This window comes from Daldinia loculata, assembly GCF_022478755.1.
Source record: "Daldinia loculata strain CBS 113971 unplaced genomic scaffold F4817scaffold_41, whole genome shotgun sequence".
In the NCBI taxonomy this organism is placed as follows: Eukaryota; Fungi; Ascomycota; class Sordariomycetes; order Xylariales; family Hypoxylaceae; genus Daldinia; species Daldinia loculata.
The window spans coordinates 139646-157393 of NW_026054895.1; the positions used below are offsets into that span (position 1 = coordinate 139646).

The 17748-nt window shown below is 46.1% G+C and overlaps 4 protein-coding genes across 4 annotated transcripts; 2 read left to right on the forward strand and 2 right to left on the reverse strand.

Moving 5' to 3' along the window:
* Positions 1-164: 164 nt before the first annotated feature.
* Positions 165-2148, reverse strand: F4817DRAFT_344185 (FMN-dependent dehydrogenase-domain-containing protein). The gene is made up of 3 exons (XM_049304104.1): positions 1805-2148; positions 456-1716; positions 165-383 (listed from the first exon to the last, which is right to left on the reverse strand). The coding sequence occupies exons 1-3, from the start codon at positions 1946-1948 to the stop codon at positions 253-255; spliced, it is 1536 nt and encodes a 511-aa protein (XP_049156987.1). The 5' UTR covers positions 1949-2148; the 3' UTR covers positions 165-252.
* Positions 2149-2952: 804 nt separating this feature from the next.
* On the reverse strand, positions 2953-4709 carry F4817DRAFT_187650 (histone deposition protein Asf1). The gene is made up of 4 exons (XM_049298429.1): positions 4192-4709; positions 4087-4126; positions 3725-4033; positions 2953-3650 (listed from the first exon to the last, which is right to left on the reverse strand). Exons 1-4 carry the CDS (start codon positions 4298-4300, stop codon positions 3260-3262), a joined length of 849 nt encoding a protein of 282 aa, XP_049156988.1. The 5' UTR covers positions 4301-4709; the 3' UTR covers positions 2953-3259.
* A 1016-nt stretch (positions 4710-5725) lies between these two features.
* Positions 5726-9065, forward strand: F4817DRAFT_360146 (uncharacterized protein; the record flags this gene model as incomplete). The annotated part of the gene is made up of 4 exons (XM_049306241.1): positions 5726-6385; positions 6436-6864; positions 6913-7948; positions 7999-9065. The coding sequence occupies 4 exons, from the start codon at positions 5726-5728 to the stop codon at positions 9063-9065; spliced, it is 3192 nt and encodes a 1063-aa protein (XP_049156989.1).
* A 3822-nt stretch (positions 9066-12887) lies between these two features.
* F4817DRAFT_366910 (Piwi-domain-containing protein) lies at positions 12888-16405 on the forward strand (the record flags this gene model as incomplete). Its single annotated transcript, XM_049307051.1, has 8 exons — positions 12888-13112; positions 13188-13313; positions 13365-13492; positions 13549-13763; positions 13818-13966; positions 14025-14154; positions 14208-14632; positions 14699-16405. 8 exons carry the CDS (start codon positions 12888-12890, stop codon positions 16289-16291), a joined length of 2991 nt encoding a protein of 996 aa, XP_049156990.1. The 3' UTR covers positions 16292-16405.
* Positions 16406-17748: the final 1343 nt, after the last annotated feature.

The window sequence follows — 17748 nt, forward strand, 5'->3', positions numbered from 1 at the left end:
GGAGTCATTCTCTCGCTGTATTTACTTTTTTAATTAACCAATTACTTGCCTAAAGTACCTAGATACTCATGTAGGGCTCGGAGGGCGCGAAGATACGATACCTCCAACACTGATACTTTGTGACCAAAAAAAACTTATGATATACTTAGGCCTCGCTGATAATTGTCTTCGTTGGAAGTAAAGTGGGAGTTTAACAAAAACGCCTTAAATATACTAAATACTAATATATATATAAACATAGATGTGAAGTATTCAAAGACGACTCTTCTCAGGACGCCACATCTCATTCAGTAAACGGCTAGCATTAACCCTATCAGGTTGCGCCTCATCAAGAGATGTAACTCCAATAAGCCTCATTCCCGTAGCTAACTCCTCGGAAAGAACTACACGGAAAACATATTAGTAAATAACATCTTGTGATTTGGAAAATGGGGGACTGTGAGGAAAAAACATACTGTCAATACATCTCTCTACCCCTTTCGAACCATAGGCCGCTAGCGCGTAAAAAAAGGGGCGGCCCACGCCTACGGCCGTGGCGCCTAAGCATATGGCCTTGAGAACATCGGAGCCGTCGCGCAGGCCGCCATCGACGAAGATGTCGAGTTTCCCTAACACCTCCGGGCAATACGTCCGAATTTCGAGCAGTGTAGTCAACGCGTCAGGCGCCGTGTGTGCCTGTCTGCCACCATGATTGCTGAGCAGGATGCCTTCGCACCCGTGCTCCAGTGCCAACTTCGCGTCTTCGGCACACTGCACGCCCTTGAGCACAAGGGGTCCACCCCACTCTTTCTTGATCCATGTGAGGTCTGTCCACGATAGTGACGGCTGATGCCCCCTCGCCGGGTAAAACCCGGTGTTCCTTCCGACCCCAGCCTGTTCCGCAGCATCTTCAAGCCCGGCTTCAAGCGCTTCTGCTGCCTGAACTCGTCGGACGGACGTGCGCTTTCCCAGGGTTGCCGTGTCGACAGTGACCCAGATGCTCTTAAAACCGGCGGCCTTAGCTCGCCTGATGCGACCCAACGTGACAGCGTGGTCTAAGTGCACGTAGAGCTGGAAATGGAGCTGCGAGGGAGGAAAATCGATCTGCTGATTCGTCCTTTCAGCTTGGCTTGAAAGCTTCTGCTGCTCATCACTTAGCGCCGCAACAATTTCCTCCATAGGCAGCGAAGACTCGCTGCTGATCATAGCGTGGGCCCCCCGGCGCGCTAGACCACGTACGAACTCGGCTTCGGCGTTTGGGTGGCCTCGACCGAGCAAGCCCATCGCCGATACGTAGAAGGGGAAGGGTGTGATGTGACCGAAGATGGCCGATCGTGCGGACACGTGCCGAACATCACGGAGTATCCGGGGACGGAAACTGACACGTGACCAGGAAGACAAGTTGCCTTGCAATGAAAGGCCGGAGTTGGCAGAACTCGAGATGTATGAGAACGGATTTTTAGGGAGGACCGCCTTCGCCGCTGCCTCAAAGTCCAACACCGTCACGCAGTGTGCGATATGGGGCGGTCCGTCGGCAGTAGGGGACGACGATGGAACTGGTGGTGGAGATGGAGATGGGGACGGGGGTAAGACCGAAGTTGTTACTGGCTTGCTTGATGATGATGTCGTCGTGAGTGATGCTAGAGCTGCGGGGTCTATCTCACCCAGGTAGCTCCCCTTTGGCAGATATTCTAATACGTCCGGGGAATGAATTGCTCGGAACTCGACTGTAGCATCCTACGCATTTTGTTATTCCTGTTAAACTTGATGTCCTACGACCCTAGGAGTGTTGGTATAGTGAACCTAACTATATGATTATACATACCGTTCCCCCATTCTTTACTAAGATGGCCGGCCCTCCTGGGTGATCTCCCAAATACGGCGTCACATCGTAAACCTTACCGCTTACCACGATCCAACAGGAAGATGGTGTATTGTGTTTTGCTAATTCGGCAGCGTCTAACAACATGGCTTGCGTAAAATTTCGTGTGTTTTCTCAGGACAGCTTAAGAGTTCCCTATAGTTATTCTTGTTGTCTAATATGGTTCTTTGGTTAAGGTGATATTTACACCGCAGATACCCCCCTTCTCGGCTCTGCTCGGATCGCGATCGTCCTCAACTCACTTCCGCGAGGAAACGTGCGTATTGTCAATTCCGATATATCCCCAACCCCGCAATATAACCCCTGTTCTTATACTATGTATTTTCGGTAGATGTTGACTTATCCACTCTGACAACATGATTTTAACTGAAGTTTGATTGGTCCGCCGCCATCTAACATGAGTACCTAGGTAGATAAGGATATGTAGGCTGGATTTCCATCAAGATTGTTAGACAACTGCAAAAAGAAGTCTTTAAGAAAGACTTATAATCATCACGTGGGGAATATAAGTACACATTAAGCAAAGCAGTTAACTACCTACACTACCTAATCACCGAAGAGGAAATGTGTCGTTGAAGCCTCTCCTACCGTTAGTGTGATTAATGCCCATCACTTCAACAAATGTGGAGTTCGCGTAATGAATTGGTCTCCAAGAACTCACCAATAGGCAGTTGAACAACGCATTTGTTGACCATGGTATTGAGACATTAGGTAGTTCAGACTCTTTACCCAAGGAATTCCTCTGTTTCCTGCCTCCTTACCTGCATAATAAGATTTTACGTATCAAAGGAACATGCTTAATATAGGAGGAAAATAAAGGAAGATATACTTATTGCGTAATCTTGTCCTATAAGAGCTATATTAGTAAATTTAGGATCAGTAGAGCACGCCTTTTAATGGGATCATTATACGTTACAGATGCGAACGTACGAATCGTGATAGAACGGCTAATTGATCAAGAAAGATGCGATCAGAGAACTACCAATAGTTGGACTCACCTTTCCCGGATTGGAGAGAATGAATGGAGTAGGAAGTCTGGGAAAGGAGGCGGAAAGATGGCGAGTCAGTCCGTCGTGGTAAATGTCTTATATGTACTTAGATGCCTTAGGTACCTACGAAATAAATATGACTTTGATTTAATTCCTTTACTAGGTACCTGATAAGCTGTAAACTCAAGAGGTATAAACCATTCGTATCTGTATTATGTATGGAACAGGAAGTCAAGTGTCTATAAGCAATGCTCGGCCATTCACCATCAAATGACTCATACTCCTACCATAAGCCAATTAACATTCATACCAAGGCTTCTCATAACTTCGTACGGCACACCAAAACTGCATGCAGAAAAGGCCTACTGATAGGCTGCTGAAATCATATCCGACCGAAGACAAATGGTGCTTAGTGGGCCATTACCTCTTGAGGCTTGGATGAATCACCAGCTGGTGTTTCGTCAACCTCCATGGCATCGTCACCAGCTTCGACAACCTCGCCCTCGACTTCTTCCTCGAGGTCGTCCTCACTTTCATTCTCGAGATCGACGCTGCCCTCCTCGGAAATTTCGTCCTCCTCAACAGGCTCCCCATTCTCCTCGACGCCTTCCATTTCAGCGTCTCCATCAGCAGCTGCAGCAGCAGCACTAGCCTCACCAGCATTCTCAGCAGCTGCTTCAGCTCCTTCTTCCTCAACATCCTCATCAAGCTCCTCAGCTCCGTATTCTTCCTCGTCGGGCTGGAGATCCGCCTCGGGCTGCTCAGGGGGAAACTCGGGGGGAGCAGATGCCTCAGAGTCCCTATCATACGGATTAGCACAAGCCTAATAATCAGAGTAGCTACACATCAAAAGAATAGAAGATTATAAACATACCACTTGATAGCAAAACGCGTGACTCTTGGCTTGTCGGCTAACACATTGCGGCGGATCTTCTCGACGATGGGTTTGGCAGGGGGGTCAGCATTCAGCTCATCGGACTCGTATTCGTTGTTCACGTAGTATCCAACACGAACAAACTCGCGGCCGTCATATGAGCAAGTTAGGAGGACCACAGTCACTCCGAGAATGTCTGCATCGGGGATGCGGGTAGTCTTGGGGGAGTCGGCCTCGAAGATGAACTTATTGACACCGACCGGGATGGGACCAACAAGGAGGGAGTCGAGCTCTTGATCGTACTGGTCGCTGTTGGCCGAAATTAGAGGGCAATTATCGAAGAGCATGGTATGGTAACTTACGAAGTTGCAGAGCCAACGTAAGTCAGCTTCCACTCCAAATCTAGGCTGGTTAGCTAAGTTCAATGCTCAATTAACATATTAGAGCATCTTGATAGAAGTATATACCCTTTTCGAGCTGTTCGAGACATTCAAAGGTAATTTCGAACACGTAGTTGTCGGTGAATTTGGCGGGGTTGTTCAAAATATTGACACCGAGTAGAGATACGACAGACATCTTGGGCGATTCTAGCGGTGTATAATCTTGTGAGATGTGTAACTAGACCGAATAACAAAAAATGATGGATGGTTAAGGATGTTAAAAGGGTGGATTGTCGAAGAGAAGCAGCTAGGAGAGAAAGAAAGAAGTAGAGAAGTTGTGGTCTCTCTGGATGGGAGGTTGGCGGTGGGCGCTTCCCTAGTGTTTATTTTGCGACCTGGAAACAGGTCCTAACCAGCTGCCAGCTAACCTAAGGGTCAAGCAGGGGTCCCTTTTTTAAAAAGGGCAACGCGCTTTTTTTTTTCGCAGAAAGCGCGTTCAGTGCTTGCATCAGGTATCAATAGGTACATGACCTAAGTATAAGTACATAAGGCAAGCCGCAAGTTACAACCACATTAAATGTCCGTGCGCTGGACTTAATTCGACGGCACTCATACGTTACCTAGGTACCTTAAACCTTATATGCACACAACTAATCCAGCTGTTTTTAGGAAAAACGAGATTGCTAACAGTGACGTGGGGTATTAACCCACTAACAAATGTGTTTATATGGTATTAAAAACATAATTTTACTACAAATACCTTAGGTACTTAGATGCATATGTACATTGATAATAATGTATTAATATTAATTTCGTACTGACAGGTGTATGCTCATCCTTTGTACACGTGGGGTATGATAATTTTTAGGTACATCTTTCAGATACGAAAGTATGTACGGATCCGTACCTAAGCGATAGAGAAGTACGTACCAGGCACTGGACCTATTTGAGCCGCGCTAATACATTTTCGGTAAGGCTGGGATAAGAGAGATCTTTGCTTGCCTCGATAGCGCTATTGTTTTGTCAAGTGCGAGCTCTAAATCGTTGAAACCTACAACTTTTTTTCAATTGTCGACCATCTTCCCATTCGCGCAATACACCTACCACTCTTTATTGATGCAGGTTCACAATATTTGAAGACCGATATAGGCTAAAGAGCCGTATTCAATACGTCTTCCTGCAATTGCCTTCCATTTAATATATCAAACCTCTAAGCACTCTTAGCCGATTTGCCTCTAAGCAGCTTGAGGGTATACAGTCAAGTGTTGGTTTCCAGGGTACTAACGGCGCTGTAGCTACTCGTACTGGCCTTAGGAACTGTCACGGGAACTGTCGGTTTTTGCGCCACGAGAAAGCCTGAGAAAGCCTCGATATTTCCTATAGACAGACTGTATGATATAATCGCAAAGTAGGGTCATCCAACGTCAACGTCGCGACCGAACTCACATACCCGACACCTCGGTTCCTTTTACATTATCGACTGCCCTAACATCAGTAGGGAACCCTACTAACTTCGTTCCTATTGTGCGTAATGGCTTCGGAAGATTCTGGAGACGCGTCCGCACAACAGGGCGGTACTCCTCCGTGGAGTGCGGAAGGTTGGAATGGTGCGACGGACAATATGAGCTCATATACTGAGAATAGCAATCAACATGCGAATGTTAATATTGATCACGCTCCATCTGCTGATGCATCTGATGATGAGGATGGTGGAGAATATGATCCAGAGTCTGTTACCATCACTACAGTATCCGAGCCTATCGTGGAACGCCCTGCGTCCGATTCCCCTCGTCCGTCTAAGAAGCCTAAGACAGCAGGCGGCTTTGTTGTCGACGACTCTTCTGATGAAGAGGATGATATTCCAGCCCCAACCTCAGCTCCAGCTCCAGCTCCAGCTCCAGTCCCAGCCCCAGCCCCAGCCCCAGCCCCGTCATATTCACCAAGTACTCTAAAGTCCCTTCCCGCAGAAGCTTCGGCTCAACCTTTCAGTCATCCACCCCTTCAGCAGATTACTACGCCCCAGGACATGATTACTGGTACCCTTGCTCAAGCGAGCGATGATCCTGTTTCTACAGTGGCCACGTCCAATGTAGCAACTGCTAATGCAGCGCGCTTGAGGCTTCCTACTGATATTGTTGGTATACTTGAGGATCGTATCAAAAAGGATCCTCGCGGCGATCTCGAGGCCTGGTTAGCTCTGATCGATGAGCAGAAGCGACGTCACAAAATTGAAGATACACGAGCCGTTTATGAGCGCTTTCTGAAGGTGTTCCCCCACGCTGTAAGTGTAAAATAACCTGCCGTTGCTTGCAGTGCTAATATACAATATAGGCAGAGATTTGGGTTCAGTACATTGACATGGAGCTAAGCCTCGATAACTCCACGGCAGCTGAGCAGATATTCTTGCGCACACTAGAGGGAATACCCAATGTCCAATTATGGACGACCTATCTCAACTATATACGTCGCAGAAATGACTTGAATGACCCCACGGGTCGTGCCCGTCAGACCATAAGCCAGTCTTACGAGTTTGTTTTAGGTGCTATTGGGCAGGATCGAGATGCAGGTGGTATATGGCAGGACTACATACAGTTTATCAAGAGCGGGCCTGGTCAGGTCGGTGGTGCTGGTTGGCAAGACCAGCAAAAGATGGACGTTCTCCGTAAAGCTTACCAGCGCGCCGTCGCCATTCCTATGGCAAATGTGAACTCACTATGGAAAGAGTACGACCATTTCGAAATGGGATTGAATAAGATGACGGTAAGTCCCGGCTCGATCTAAGTTGGATATATTGCTAATAATATCTAGGGACGAAAGTTCATCCAGGAACGATCACCTTCGTATATGAGCGCGAGAAGCGCTAACACGCATTTGGAAAACATCACCCGTGGGCTTCAAAGGACAACTCTGCCCCGTCTTCCCCCGGCACCCGGTTTTGAAGGCGACCAGGAATATCTTGAGCAGGTTCGACTCTGGAAAACATGGATCGCCTGGGAGAAAGACGATCCGCTTTCCCTCAGTTCTGATGAACCGGATATCTATCGGCAACGGGTTCTCTGTGTCTACAAGCAAGCATTAATGGCTTTGCGCTTCTGGCCAGAATTGTGGGTTGACGCAGCTGACTGGTGTTTCGACAACGGCATTATTGGCAAAAATGAACAAGATACGGGGCTACAATTCCTCATTGACGGCCTCGAAGCAAATCCCGAGAGCTCTTTAATAGCCCTCAAGCATGCGGACCGTATCGAATCTACTCAAGCTACGCCTGAGGACGACGCAGGCAAAGCGGCCCTCGTGCTAGCTGTTAGACAACCCTGCGATCGAGTTCTCGATACCCTTTACGGCATGATTAAGAATCTGAAGGATGAAGAAGCGGCGGCTGTGGCAAAAATCGAGGAAGAGGCTTCTATTAATGCTGCTACCTCGGGAACCGCAGATGACGACGACGAAGATGAAGGAGAGATTACGGAGAAGCCATCTTTGGAAGCGATAAAAAAATCCAAGATCAAAGTAGTACAGGACGGATTTGGCGCCCAGATCCAAATATTGTCACAACATATATCTTACCTTTGGATCGCCCTTGCACGCATTCACAGAAGGATACAGGGGCAAGGATACATCAAGAGTGACCCTCCCGTGGGGATGCGTGGTTTGTTCATTCAAGCCCGACAGAGGGGCCGCCTAACAAGCGATGTATACGTTGAAATGTCAAATTTGGAGTGGGATGTTTACCAAGAAGACGTGGCTACAAAAATCTATGAGCGTGGTGCAAGGCTCTTTCCAGAACAAGAGGATTACTTGGTTGAATACCTAAAGCATCTTCACAAGAAGCGCGATTTCACTAGTAGGTCCAGCCCAATTATTATATATGCAAGTTTGGCTAACGCGATACAGATGCACGAGTCGTCTTCTCCCAAACGGTTAAACGGTTCAAGGCTAAGCCTGAACTGATCCCAAAGCTGAGACCGATCTTTGCCTATTTCCATCACTATACATCTCGATTTGGCGAGCTGGCACAGGTCAAAGAGCTTGAGAAGCAGATGGCAGAGCTCTTCCCGGAGGATCCTAAACTCACGTATTTTACAGCGAGATTCGACCTCGGCAAATTTAACCCCATCACTACTCGAGTCATTATCTCATCCGCTAGACAGATGCGTCTCAAAACAATTATGCAGTCTGTAGAAGGCCCGCCGGTCTCCGACAGAAGTACCCCCCGCCCTGCACTCCAGACGGAGCGTAGCCCACAGCCACAGTTCTTTCCCGCTGTCAATTCACCCAAACGTCCATTCCAAGCTGATGACCAGGATGAATACCCTCCCCGGAAGTTAGCCCGTGGGGTCTCCCCTCTGAAAGGCGCAGCTGGTCGGCGACTTGATCAGCAACGACGGGCTCAGCAGGGCCAGGGAGTTTCCTCGCATACCAGTGGACCTACTCCTATTCCTCGTGATATCGCTTTCCTTCTCACCGTAATCCCTCCCGCTGAAGCGTTTCGCAGCCACCATTTTAGCACAGAAGGCTTAGTGCGCTTGATCCAGAATACTGCAGTACCAAGCTATGTTGAATGGAAAGCTCGGGGAGAAGGCGCCTCGCGTAATATCTTGGCTTCATCGCACGCACACACTCGACAAGCCTCCTCGGAATACCAGAACTACCCATATTCTACGCGAGATTCACCGGGACCGTCTGGTCGTCCAGCTAGCCCATATAGCGGAATTAGCCGTGGGGTAGCCCAAGCATCAGCACCCTATCGTAATTCTCCCCTACGACCTGATTCGAGCGGGTCATATGAACCGCCCCCACCCGTCTATCAAGCAGGCGTAAGCCAGTTCAACCCATTAACACAGAACATTGGCCCTGGAAATGCTGCGTTTGCTGCTTGGCAAGGAAACTATGCACCGCCTGGGCAATATAATGCTGGCCCATCTCAACAGCACCCCCAGCAATATGGCGGATATTATTAATTCTTAATCCATATGACGGCGACCCAAATGGATTTGTTCATCGACGTAAACGAGGGGTGCTATTCACGGCGTTTTACGGAGGGGAATCTACACACAATGTCTTGTGACTAACTGCATTTTCTGGAGTTTCTCTTGTTCGGGCTAGGTTAGCACTCCTGAAGGTCGGGCCGTTAAATAGATTCGTGCCAAGAGGTCAACCGTTTGTTGTGTTTTGAGACTTAGTTCCTAAGGCTAAACCTGGGCACCTAATAAGACGGCATCTATGGCCCAACAATAAACCAATAAATTTTAGCTGTGGTATTATGTTTTGCGTGGTTTAGTACGTCTGCCAGGTTATAGTAACTTGGAGCTGTTGTTCCGAATTCTATTCACACCTTACATAAGGTAAAGTTGCCAATACCATTGCTCCACTTGTAGAAACTCACATGATATACCTACCTGTTAATCTCGAGATATGTACAGTAATGCTGCATCTTATATCTACCTACCCTCTCGTTGTTTACCCTCTTATCTAAGATAGACTTACTGGCAAACACATATATGTTGATATACGGAACTTCTTAATTTCTAGCTGAGATTAGATCAGGACTTCATTTTCGTACGTACCTCTCAAATATTTGCATGTATAAATATTTTGTTCAATTACATTTATTTTAGATCTTCAGTTCCTTCAACTACCGAACCATGACTATTTGGGACTTTAATACGTCCCTTTTCATCTTCATTCCTGTATATCTACCCACGTAGAATTAATAGGGTCCTGATATTATCCGGGCCCAGGTGGACACATGATATTGAAAGTAGTAGATTCCAGCACTTTTAAAAGAGCAGTTATAGGAGGTAGTTACTAAGAGGCATGTATAAACATTATTGCGAGTACAGGGAATTTAAATATAAATGTACCTAGGTAGGCTTGTGAAGCACACCTGTTCGATCTACCAGGAGTTACCCAACTTTGTTGTTTCATTTTATGTGCTGCCCAGGTCGATAGCGTCTGAAGTTCCTTTATATGGAATAGCAGATGTTATATGGAGGATCTAAAAGAATACCACCCAATATGTACATACCTACCGCTAAGAATGTTATTTTTATCGTCTACCTTATTTTACTTGTGATCTAGCTATGGCTATACACTTGTCAAGTAATGAACACTTATGTTATTCCATTAACTTGGCAACATGGACGCATTAACGACTAATATGAGCAGATATATTTGGGCGTAGTTGTTGCATTCCGTGGAACTTGTGAAAAGACACAATCATGTACATTTATTTGGGCGTTCTTTTTATTTTTATTTATCACTTACACCAAGTCAAATCATTTAAATAGATATTAATTGTAGCTATGCCTTAGGCAGGAGCATCCATCTCCTCTCTGTGTTAGCTTCCCTTGAAGCAATCTTTACTTTGATTTCTTTAAGGCAGTTGTACAAAATTCTCTTCATGTCAGTGCTTTCCTGTGTATGTCGGTTTCGACCAAGGATGCAGGTGTACGTTTATAAGGTACATGTTAGGTACCCGGGCATGACTCAATTGTTCAGGCCAACTCAACACTTGTCATATGCCTGGGCGGAGTAACTACGTGTACATAACGTGTAGATACGTGTATGATGTAGGTACCTTATGTAGCTACCAAACGCTCTTTCCTCATAATTGATGTATGCACGTACCTTCCTAACGTATCTAAGGCAACCTCACCGACGTTGACTTGTATACCGCCTTCCCGTAATTCAAACAAACTTTACATTAGGGAGCTGTCAATCTGCTTTCCCAGGTTTCAAGACTTTTCAACTTCTTCCAACCTTCACATTCACATCAAATCTTCCCCGATCATTGTCCACCTGCAAAGATCCCAACCACCCATCCTCCATACTACCTTTATCGTCCGTCGACGGGTCAAAGCCTAAGGTACGTTAATATTTCCTGCTGTGATATCCTCAAATCCTTAAACCCAATTCTTTCCCTACCCTCAACCTTCATTTAATAACCTCTACCAATTTATTAGGCATGTATGTATGACCAGTTCTCACATTATCTTCCAAGTTATTAATACTTGGAAACTTCCCTTGACACGTCTCTTACGTTTCGGTCGCGTCGCATCTCGTCCACTAATTGCAGACAGACTTGTTTACACAACCCCTTCAAGTTAACGGATCCATCTACAACCAATCTGGTATACGAACTTGCAGGTGCAATAGGTAAGACTCTCTTTCTATTTATCAACTGCCTCCTCCTCGGACCATTCATTCTCTTCCTCTACTTCAGTACCTTAATCAATACCCTTTCCGCATTTCTACTTACTCAACCCCAAACAACACCCAACAAATACCTCCTCATATGATACGCTATAGGTGAGTCATATTACTACTTTACAGCGTGTGGTTCTTCGGCAACAGTCGATTGTCATTTAACGCAAACAACCAGTCCAACACCCACGCGAATACCCTCATCACAAGCACATCATCCCCACAGTCCTAGTCATCCTCTTTCCTACATAAATACTCATTCTTATCATCCTCTCATATCTTCATCTTTCCAACCCTACAATAGCATCAGTCTCTAAATTATTTGATCCTTGTTCGACTCCATATCCCCAATTCTCCTATTCAAGGAATTGAACTGACAAACTTTCAAGTTGTAGGTATATCTTACCTTCATCTTTCCTCATTAGCCAAAACACACTCCTCTGCCTACAAATTTATTGAAGCAATCACTAATATCAAACAGTTCACTAAAGAAACCACAACAGGTAAGCACGCTCCATCCTTCCCTACATATTCTACACACTAGGCATCATCAACTCCTTCACTTATTCACTTGCAACCCTTCTCACACTTCATCAATCCAAAGACTTTTTGATACAATCGGACATCTTCCTCAAAGCCCTTAAAGCATTGCGATCATCTGGGCACGGCTTTCAATCCTATACCACACATTATTTTCATATTGTTCCCTAATTTATTATTAAATCAGGAAACTACCTACCTCATCCTATCAACATTCCACATCCCCTATAATTCCCACCTTCTGATTATTAGAACGCTACGAAGTTACATACCACTAACATCTGTAGTCTTTCAGCAAGAGTCAGCAACAAGGCACACTCCACTGCCATTAAGTCTAGTAAGTTCCTTTTCTTGATTTCATTCCGACTCCTATCACAGAGGCAAGCCTTTTGATTGTCGTCAACTTGAATTTCTTTTCGCATCATTGGACATTCATCCATCAATCAATCCACGTCGCCTCCTAGCAATATACGCTGCCCGCCTATCCTTTTACCACCTGCTCCCTTCCCCAAGCAACCCCCAAAACCTCTATTTATGAGATCAATCTCTTCAGAGTCGATAATTTGACTTCCAATCCATTAACAATAGCTAATAGCCTACAGGACTGCCATACTCAATTGAGCCTTAGACTGCTTACGCAAGTCTGTCATTTCGGTATGTATTATCCCTCTAGTTTTTATGATTTGCTATGGCCAGCACAGTACCTCACAGCAGTTTCCCTTCAATCTCATATCCTAAGCGTGGGATACCATAACTGCTCCCCTCATACGAAGTCCTTTGAGCTCTTACATCGCTTCACCCTGCTGTCACCTATTTTTCATTAAACCCCAAATTTTCTCCCCAGGAACAAGTCTTCTTTACAGTCTCTATCTTGGCAACCCTGAATTCATCAGATCCTATACTTTCTTATCTTACCTTCGTGTCGTTTGAAAGTTTTTTCCCTTACGACTTATGTGCTCGATAAATTGAATCTTCCTTCCTCAGGTTTTTATATTTATTAAATACTAACTACTCTTACAGACGCTCAATCAGCCGATATGTCTGGCCGACCCTCAGGATCCGGTCGAAGCTCGGCCACTCCGGCTGGTTCTCGGCCTGGATCACGTGCTGGATCCCAGCTTGGATCTCCCACTCGAGGTTCTAGCAAGCAATCAGGGTTCCCTCAGGGCCCCGGATACGATCCCGCTCGCGATCGACCCGAGCTTACACCAGCTCAACTGCTTGGCAAGCGTTTTGACTTGCCAGCTGATGCATACAAGATTGTACGTTTCTTTAATGAGCTTTGGGGCCATGTGTTCCATGCAAGGAGCTTTAATTTAAAGCTGACACCGCCCTAGGATGGTGCAAAGGAAACACGGTTTGCAGCCCGCCCCGGTTTCAACACCGATGGTAAAGGTATCAAGATTCAGTTGAACCTGTTCCCTGTCACGAGCTGGGCAGACAAGGAGGTTTATCAGTACGATGTAAGTATATTGTGCTTTTCCGCTCAGACAGTCTCTCTAATTGTGTAATAGATCATCGTGTCCCCCAACCCTAAAGACTCCAATGCTCTGATCAAGAAGGTCTGGAACACGAAGACCGTCACAGAGGAACTAGCAAAGAAGGGTGGCATGTGGCTTTATGATGGCAGCAAGCTGGCCTGGTAAGTACCTAGTTTGGATGTTTAGTTATCAAATACTCTTAGCTTACCTGTACTAGGTCTTCGGAGAAGATTGACCGTAATGAAGCCCGCTTCACGGTTGATCTTGACTCTCTGAAGGAAAAGGCCGAGCATGAGGACATCGCCAAACAGGTTGGGAAGACGAGTGTTTACAGCCTCACGATTCGACAGACAACAACCATCCGCCTGTCGTACCTTAAGGCCTATCTCCAAGGCAAAATCTCCTGGGACACACACGTCCTAGAATGCATGAGTAAGTACTCTCTATGCAACATGTCTTTAATGATATAAGCTAATGCATTGGTAGATTTCTTTGACCACTGTCTACGCCAGTTCCCCTCGGAGCAGTGGGTCACCATCAAACGTAATTTCTATGATCCTATGTTCCCCGTCGGAGGTCTTTCAGGCCAACTGGTAGTAAACCAAGGCATCTATTGCGCACCTCGCCTTAGCGAGGTAAGGACCGTTCCTTTAACACTTTCATCTTATATCCGCTGACGGAAATGTGATTTAGTCTATCAATAGAAATGGAACAGGTCTTGCGATCAATGTTGACCGATGCCAGACTGCGTTCTGGCCCGTTGACAGTATTGATCAACTAGCCCTAAGTCTGTTGAATGGGAATAAGGAGGAATGGTCCACATGTAAGTTTTCATCTGGTTAAATATGCAACACTATATTAACCTGCCTATTATAGGGGACGAACACAAGATGGCATTCAACTTGAGGCCCAAAGAAGAAGTTGACAAGAAGACTGGTGCGACCAAGATTGTCCCCTCCGAAGCCTTTACCTTCCTTCGACGATTGTCGAAACTGAAGTTCGTCGTGAACCACCGAGGAAAACTTGGTAGACCTAAGATCTACACAATCCAGAAGCTCACATTCAATGAGAAATTCGGTACCGAGGGTGCGAATTCGCGCACGGTGACATTTGAAAAGACCCTAGAGAATGGAGGAAAGAAGACAGTGTCTGTCTACGATCACTACCATGATCGTTGGGGTATCCGCCTACGATGGCCCAGGCTCCCACTCATTGAGTCTACAAACGGGAATCTCTTCCCCCTGGAACTGTGCAACAGTATCAAAGACCAGCGTTATACTTTTAAGCTTAACGCCCAACAGGTTTGTTACTGGACCCCAAAACTCTTAACACAATATTTATTCTTCGGGAACTAACGAATTTCTTAGACTACCGACATGATCAAGGCAGCGGCTACCAGACCACCAAAGCGTCGAGCTGATATCATCGAGGGCATTACTCACCTAAAGTGGTCCGAAGATCCCTACTTAAAGGCATTTGGAATCCAGGTTAGCTCTAACATGGTCGTTACAGAGGCGCGACTTCTGCCAAATCCTGAGGTTGCATTTGCCAATCAGAAGATCAACCCAGGTGTAAGTGGTCGGTGGGATCTTCGTGGGAAGAAGTTCTTGGAGTCAAACCGCGTACACCTACACTCCTGGAGCATTGTATGCTGTGGAGAGGGCACCATTAATAAAGCGGAGTTAGAGAACTTCGGCAGAGAATTTTCCTCTATCTACCGAGGCCATGGAGGCATTATTACAAAGGCCGCGGTTTGTCTAACCATCGGATTTGGAGATGGAAACTATTCCAAGATCTGTGAACAGGCATACAATTTGACCCAGACTGCTAATCCTGGCATTGATCCTCAAATGATATTCTTCGTCTTACCAACCAAGAACCAGCTTGTCTACGAGCGTGTTAAAAAGAGTATGGATTGTCGATACAACTTAGTCTCGCAGTGTGTTCAAGCAGCCCACGCGAGGAGAGCCCAAGCACAGTACCTGAGCAATGTTGCCATGAAGGTGAACAGCAAACTCGGGGGCGTCACATGCAAAATTCCGAATGTGACCAAGCCCAACCAGCCACCATTCTGGTCTCGTCCCACCATGATGATCGGTGTTGATGTGTCCCACGCCGCGCCGGGCAGCAGTCAGCCATCCATGGCTGCTTTGACTATGTCTATGGACAAGCACGCTACCCGCTTTGCCGCAGCTTGCCAAACGAACGGCTGGCGAGTGGAGACTATCCAACCAGACATAATGGAAGAGATGATTGTGAAGCTTGCGAAGCACTGGGTCCATATAAATGGTACCCATCCACAACACATTTTCTATCTCCGAGATGGCGTCTCGGAGGGCCAGTTCCATGATATCCTCAACAAAGAGGTACATAACATGCGCCAAGTGTTCCAGAAACTAGGCTACGGAACCCCTAAATTCACCGTCATAATTGCGACGAAGCGTCATCATGTCCGGTTTTTCCCTAAGCCAAACGACAAGGCAAGCGGTGATCGCAACGGCAACCCGTTACCGGGCACGTTGGTGGAACGAGACGTAACACATCCGCAGCACTTTGACTTCTACCTTTGTTCGCATGTAGCGATCCAAGGCACTGCTCGTCCGGTTCATTACCAAGTCATTCTTGATGAGGCTGGTGTCAAACCCAACGAGCTCATGAGAATGATTTACCAGCAATGCTACCAATTTTGCCGCTCGACTACGCCAGTATCACTACACCCGGCGGTTTACTATGCGCATCTAGCATCAAACCGCGCGCGCTCACATGAGGATATCAACCCGGATAAAATGATAATGGCGTATGGCAAGTCGGGCTTCCCATACGCGAAGAGCGACGGGGAGATCTACGAGGAGGCCGAAGAACGGGTCAAGGCAAGGCCACCCCGCCTACTAACGATGGCGAATACCAGATGGAAGATAGACCGGATTGCCTTTATGAATACTACTATGTGGTATGTATAAGCGTACTCGGAAGCCAATACGATCCATACTTGGTTCTGCTAAGTGTGCATTCCTCCTGGTCACGGTCCTACACTTCTCTGGGTTTCAGCTATCTTGTTAACGGCACATCGGTTTCGATGAATTCGACCCGAACTATGACAACTTCCTTCTGCTCACAGATATATAACCACGTATGGACTACTTCGAAGTCAACGGGTTTACTTTTCAATTCCATGATGTGTCTCAATCATGGTATCAGTCTTGGTTTTCAATTCTCATCAAGTACTTTCACAGATTGGGATGAGAGACCTTGCAGTTCTTCTTTCGAGGCAGCAGTGTGATACGCCCTCTAGGAGAAATTATTTGCCAATGCCGAATGATAACTCTCAAGGCCCACGATGCGTTCTCTTTAATGCTTCACTACACATCGCACATATGATCATATGGATTGTCCTTGCTTGCGTTGCTTCTATTGTCTTTTGATACGATGGATTTTCTCTTTAATAATTGGCGTCGGGGCACCATTTCTACCCACAACCTCAAGCAAGATACATAGGCTCGCACTAGGTATGTACATAGTTGCACGAGGAAAGGCAATAGGTTTCGGATCATAGTCAGGACCTAGAATAGAATGGTACCTAGTCAAATAGCTTTTTTCACTGTTACTAATGCAATACAACGTTTTCTCTCTGTAATCCATGACTTCGTAATTAAGGTACTTAGATACATATCAGGCCTTCTCTAGATGTAATCGTGTTGCTAAAGTACGAGAGCCATGTGAAGTTATTCAAACCTAACTTTAATGGTAATATTAGGTAGGGTAAATACCTATAAAAGGCTAACGACTTTGTCATATACTCAGCTGCTCGCCATTGGCAATTCCAAACCCTTTATTACATAGGTAGGTACTAGGTAATCAGCCCCTGAGCTAACCTACATATGTTAAGTGCTCCTCCTTATCTCGTTACATGGTGGACATGTTTCTTATTTACCTTGACACGCCTACGCTTCTAGTTACATCCCCGAAATAATAGGCCTCGCACAACCTATCAATATTCCTAAGATAGTATGCAATTAGGTTATTCGTGAATATTAGGGCCTGCTGATTTGTATACGGATGCAGAGCTAGGTACTGGGGTGGCAGTATGTAGATATACAGTCATAGCAGTGAGGTTTACTTACTGTATAATTAGCCGGCTAGTTAACATCAACGAAGGGTTTTTCACTAAGACATATTGCTGTCTTGAAGTTGTTACGTAGGGATTTTCATAATATCAGCGAAGCATTTATCTCGGTCCCTCGACTAGTGTGGTGAAAATAATGTACTGGCCACAGTAACGACCTCCTTCCGCACTTTGAAGTAGAAATCTCTCTCTGGCCGATGATTGTTAAGGCCTTAGCTAATTGATTGGCTTAAGTTGGTCTACAGTGTAATAGAGTATAAGCCCACCGACGTGCGTGCGCAGGTCAGCTATATC

Coding starts and splice junctions, on each gene's coding strand:
- F4817DRAFT_344185 (XM_049304104.1), bottom strand. CDS start 1,948: ATGTTGTTAGACGCTGCCGAATTAGCAAAACACAATACACCATCTTCC. Junction 1,717..1,804: donor TAGTAAAGAATGGGGGAACG/GTATGTATAATC, acceptor CAAAATGCGTAG/GATGCTACAGTCGAGTTCCG. Junction 384..455: donor GGTAGAGAGATGTATTGACA/GTATGTTTTTTC, acceptor TTTTCCGTGTAG/TTCTTTCCGAGGAGTTAGCT.
- F4817DRAFT_187650 (XM_049298429.1), bottom strand. CDS start 4,300: ATGTCTGTCGTATCTCTACTCGGTGTCAATATTTTGAACAACCCCGCC. Junction 4,127..4,191: donor TCTCGAACAGCTCGAAAAGG/GTATATACTTCT, acceptor TAACCAGCCTAG/ATTTGGAGTGGAAGCTGACT. Junction 4,034..4,086: donor TACGTTGGCTCTGCAACTTC/GTAAGTTACCAT, acceptor TTCGGCCAACAG/CGACCAGTACGATCAAGAGC.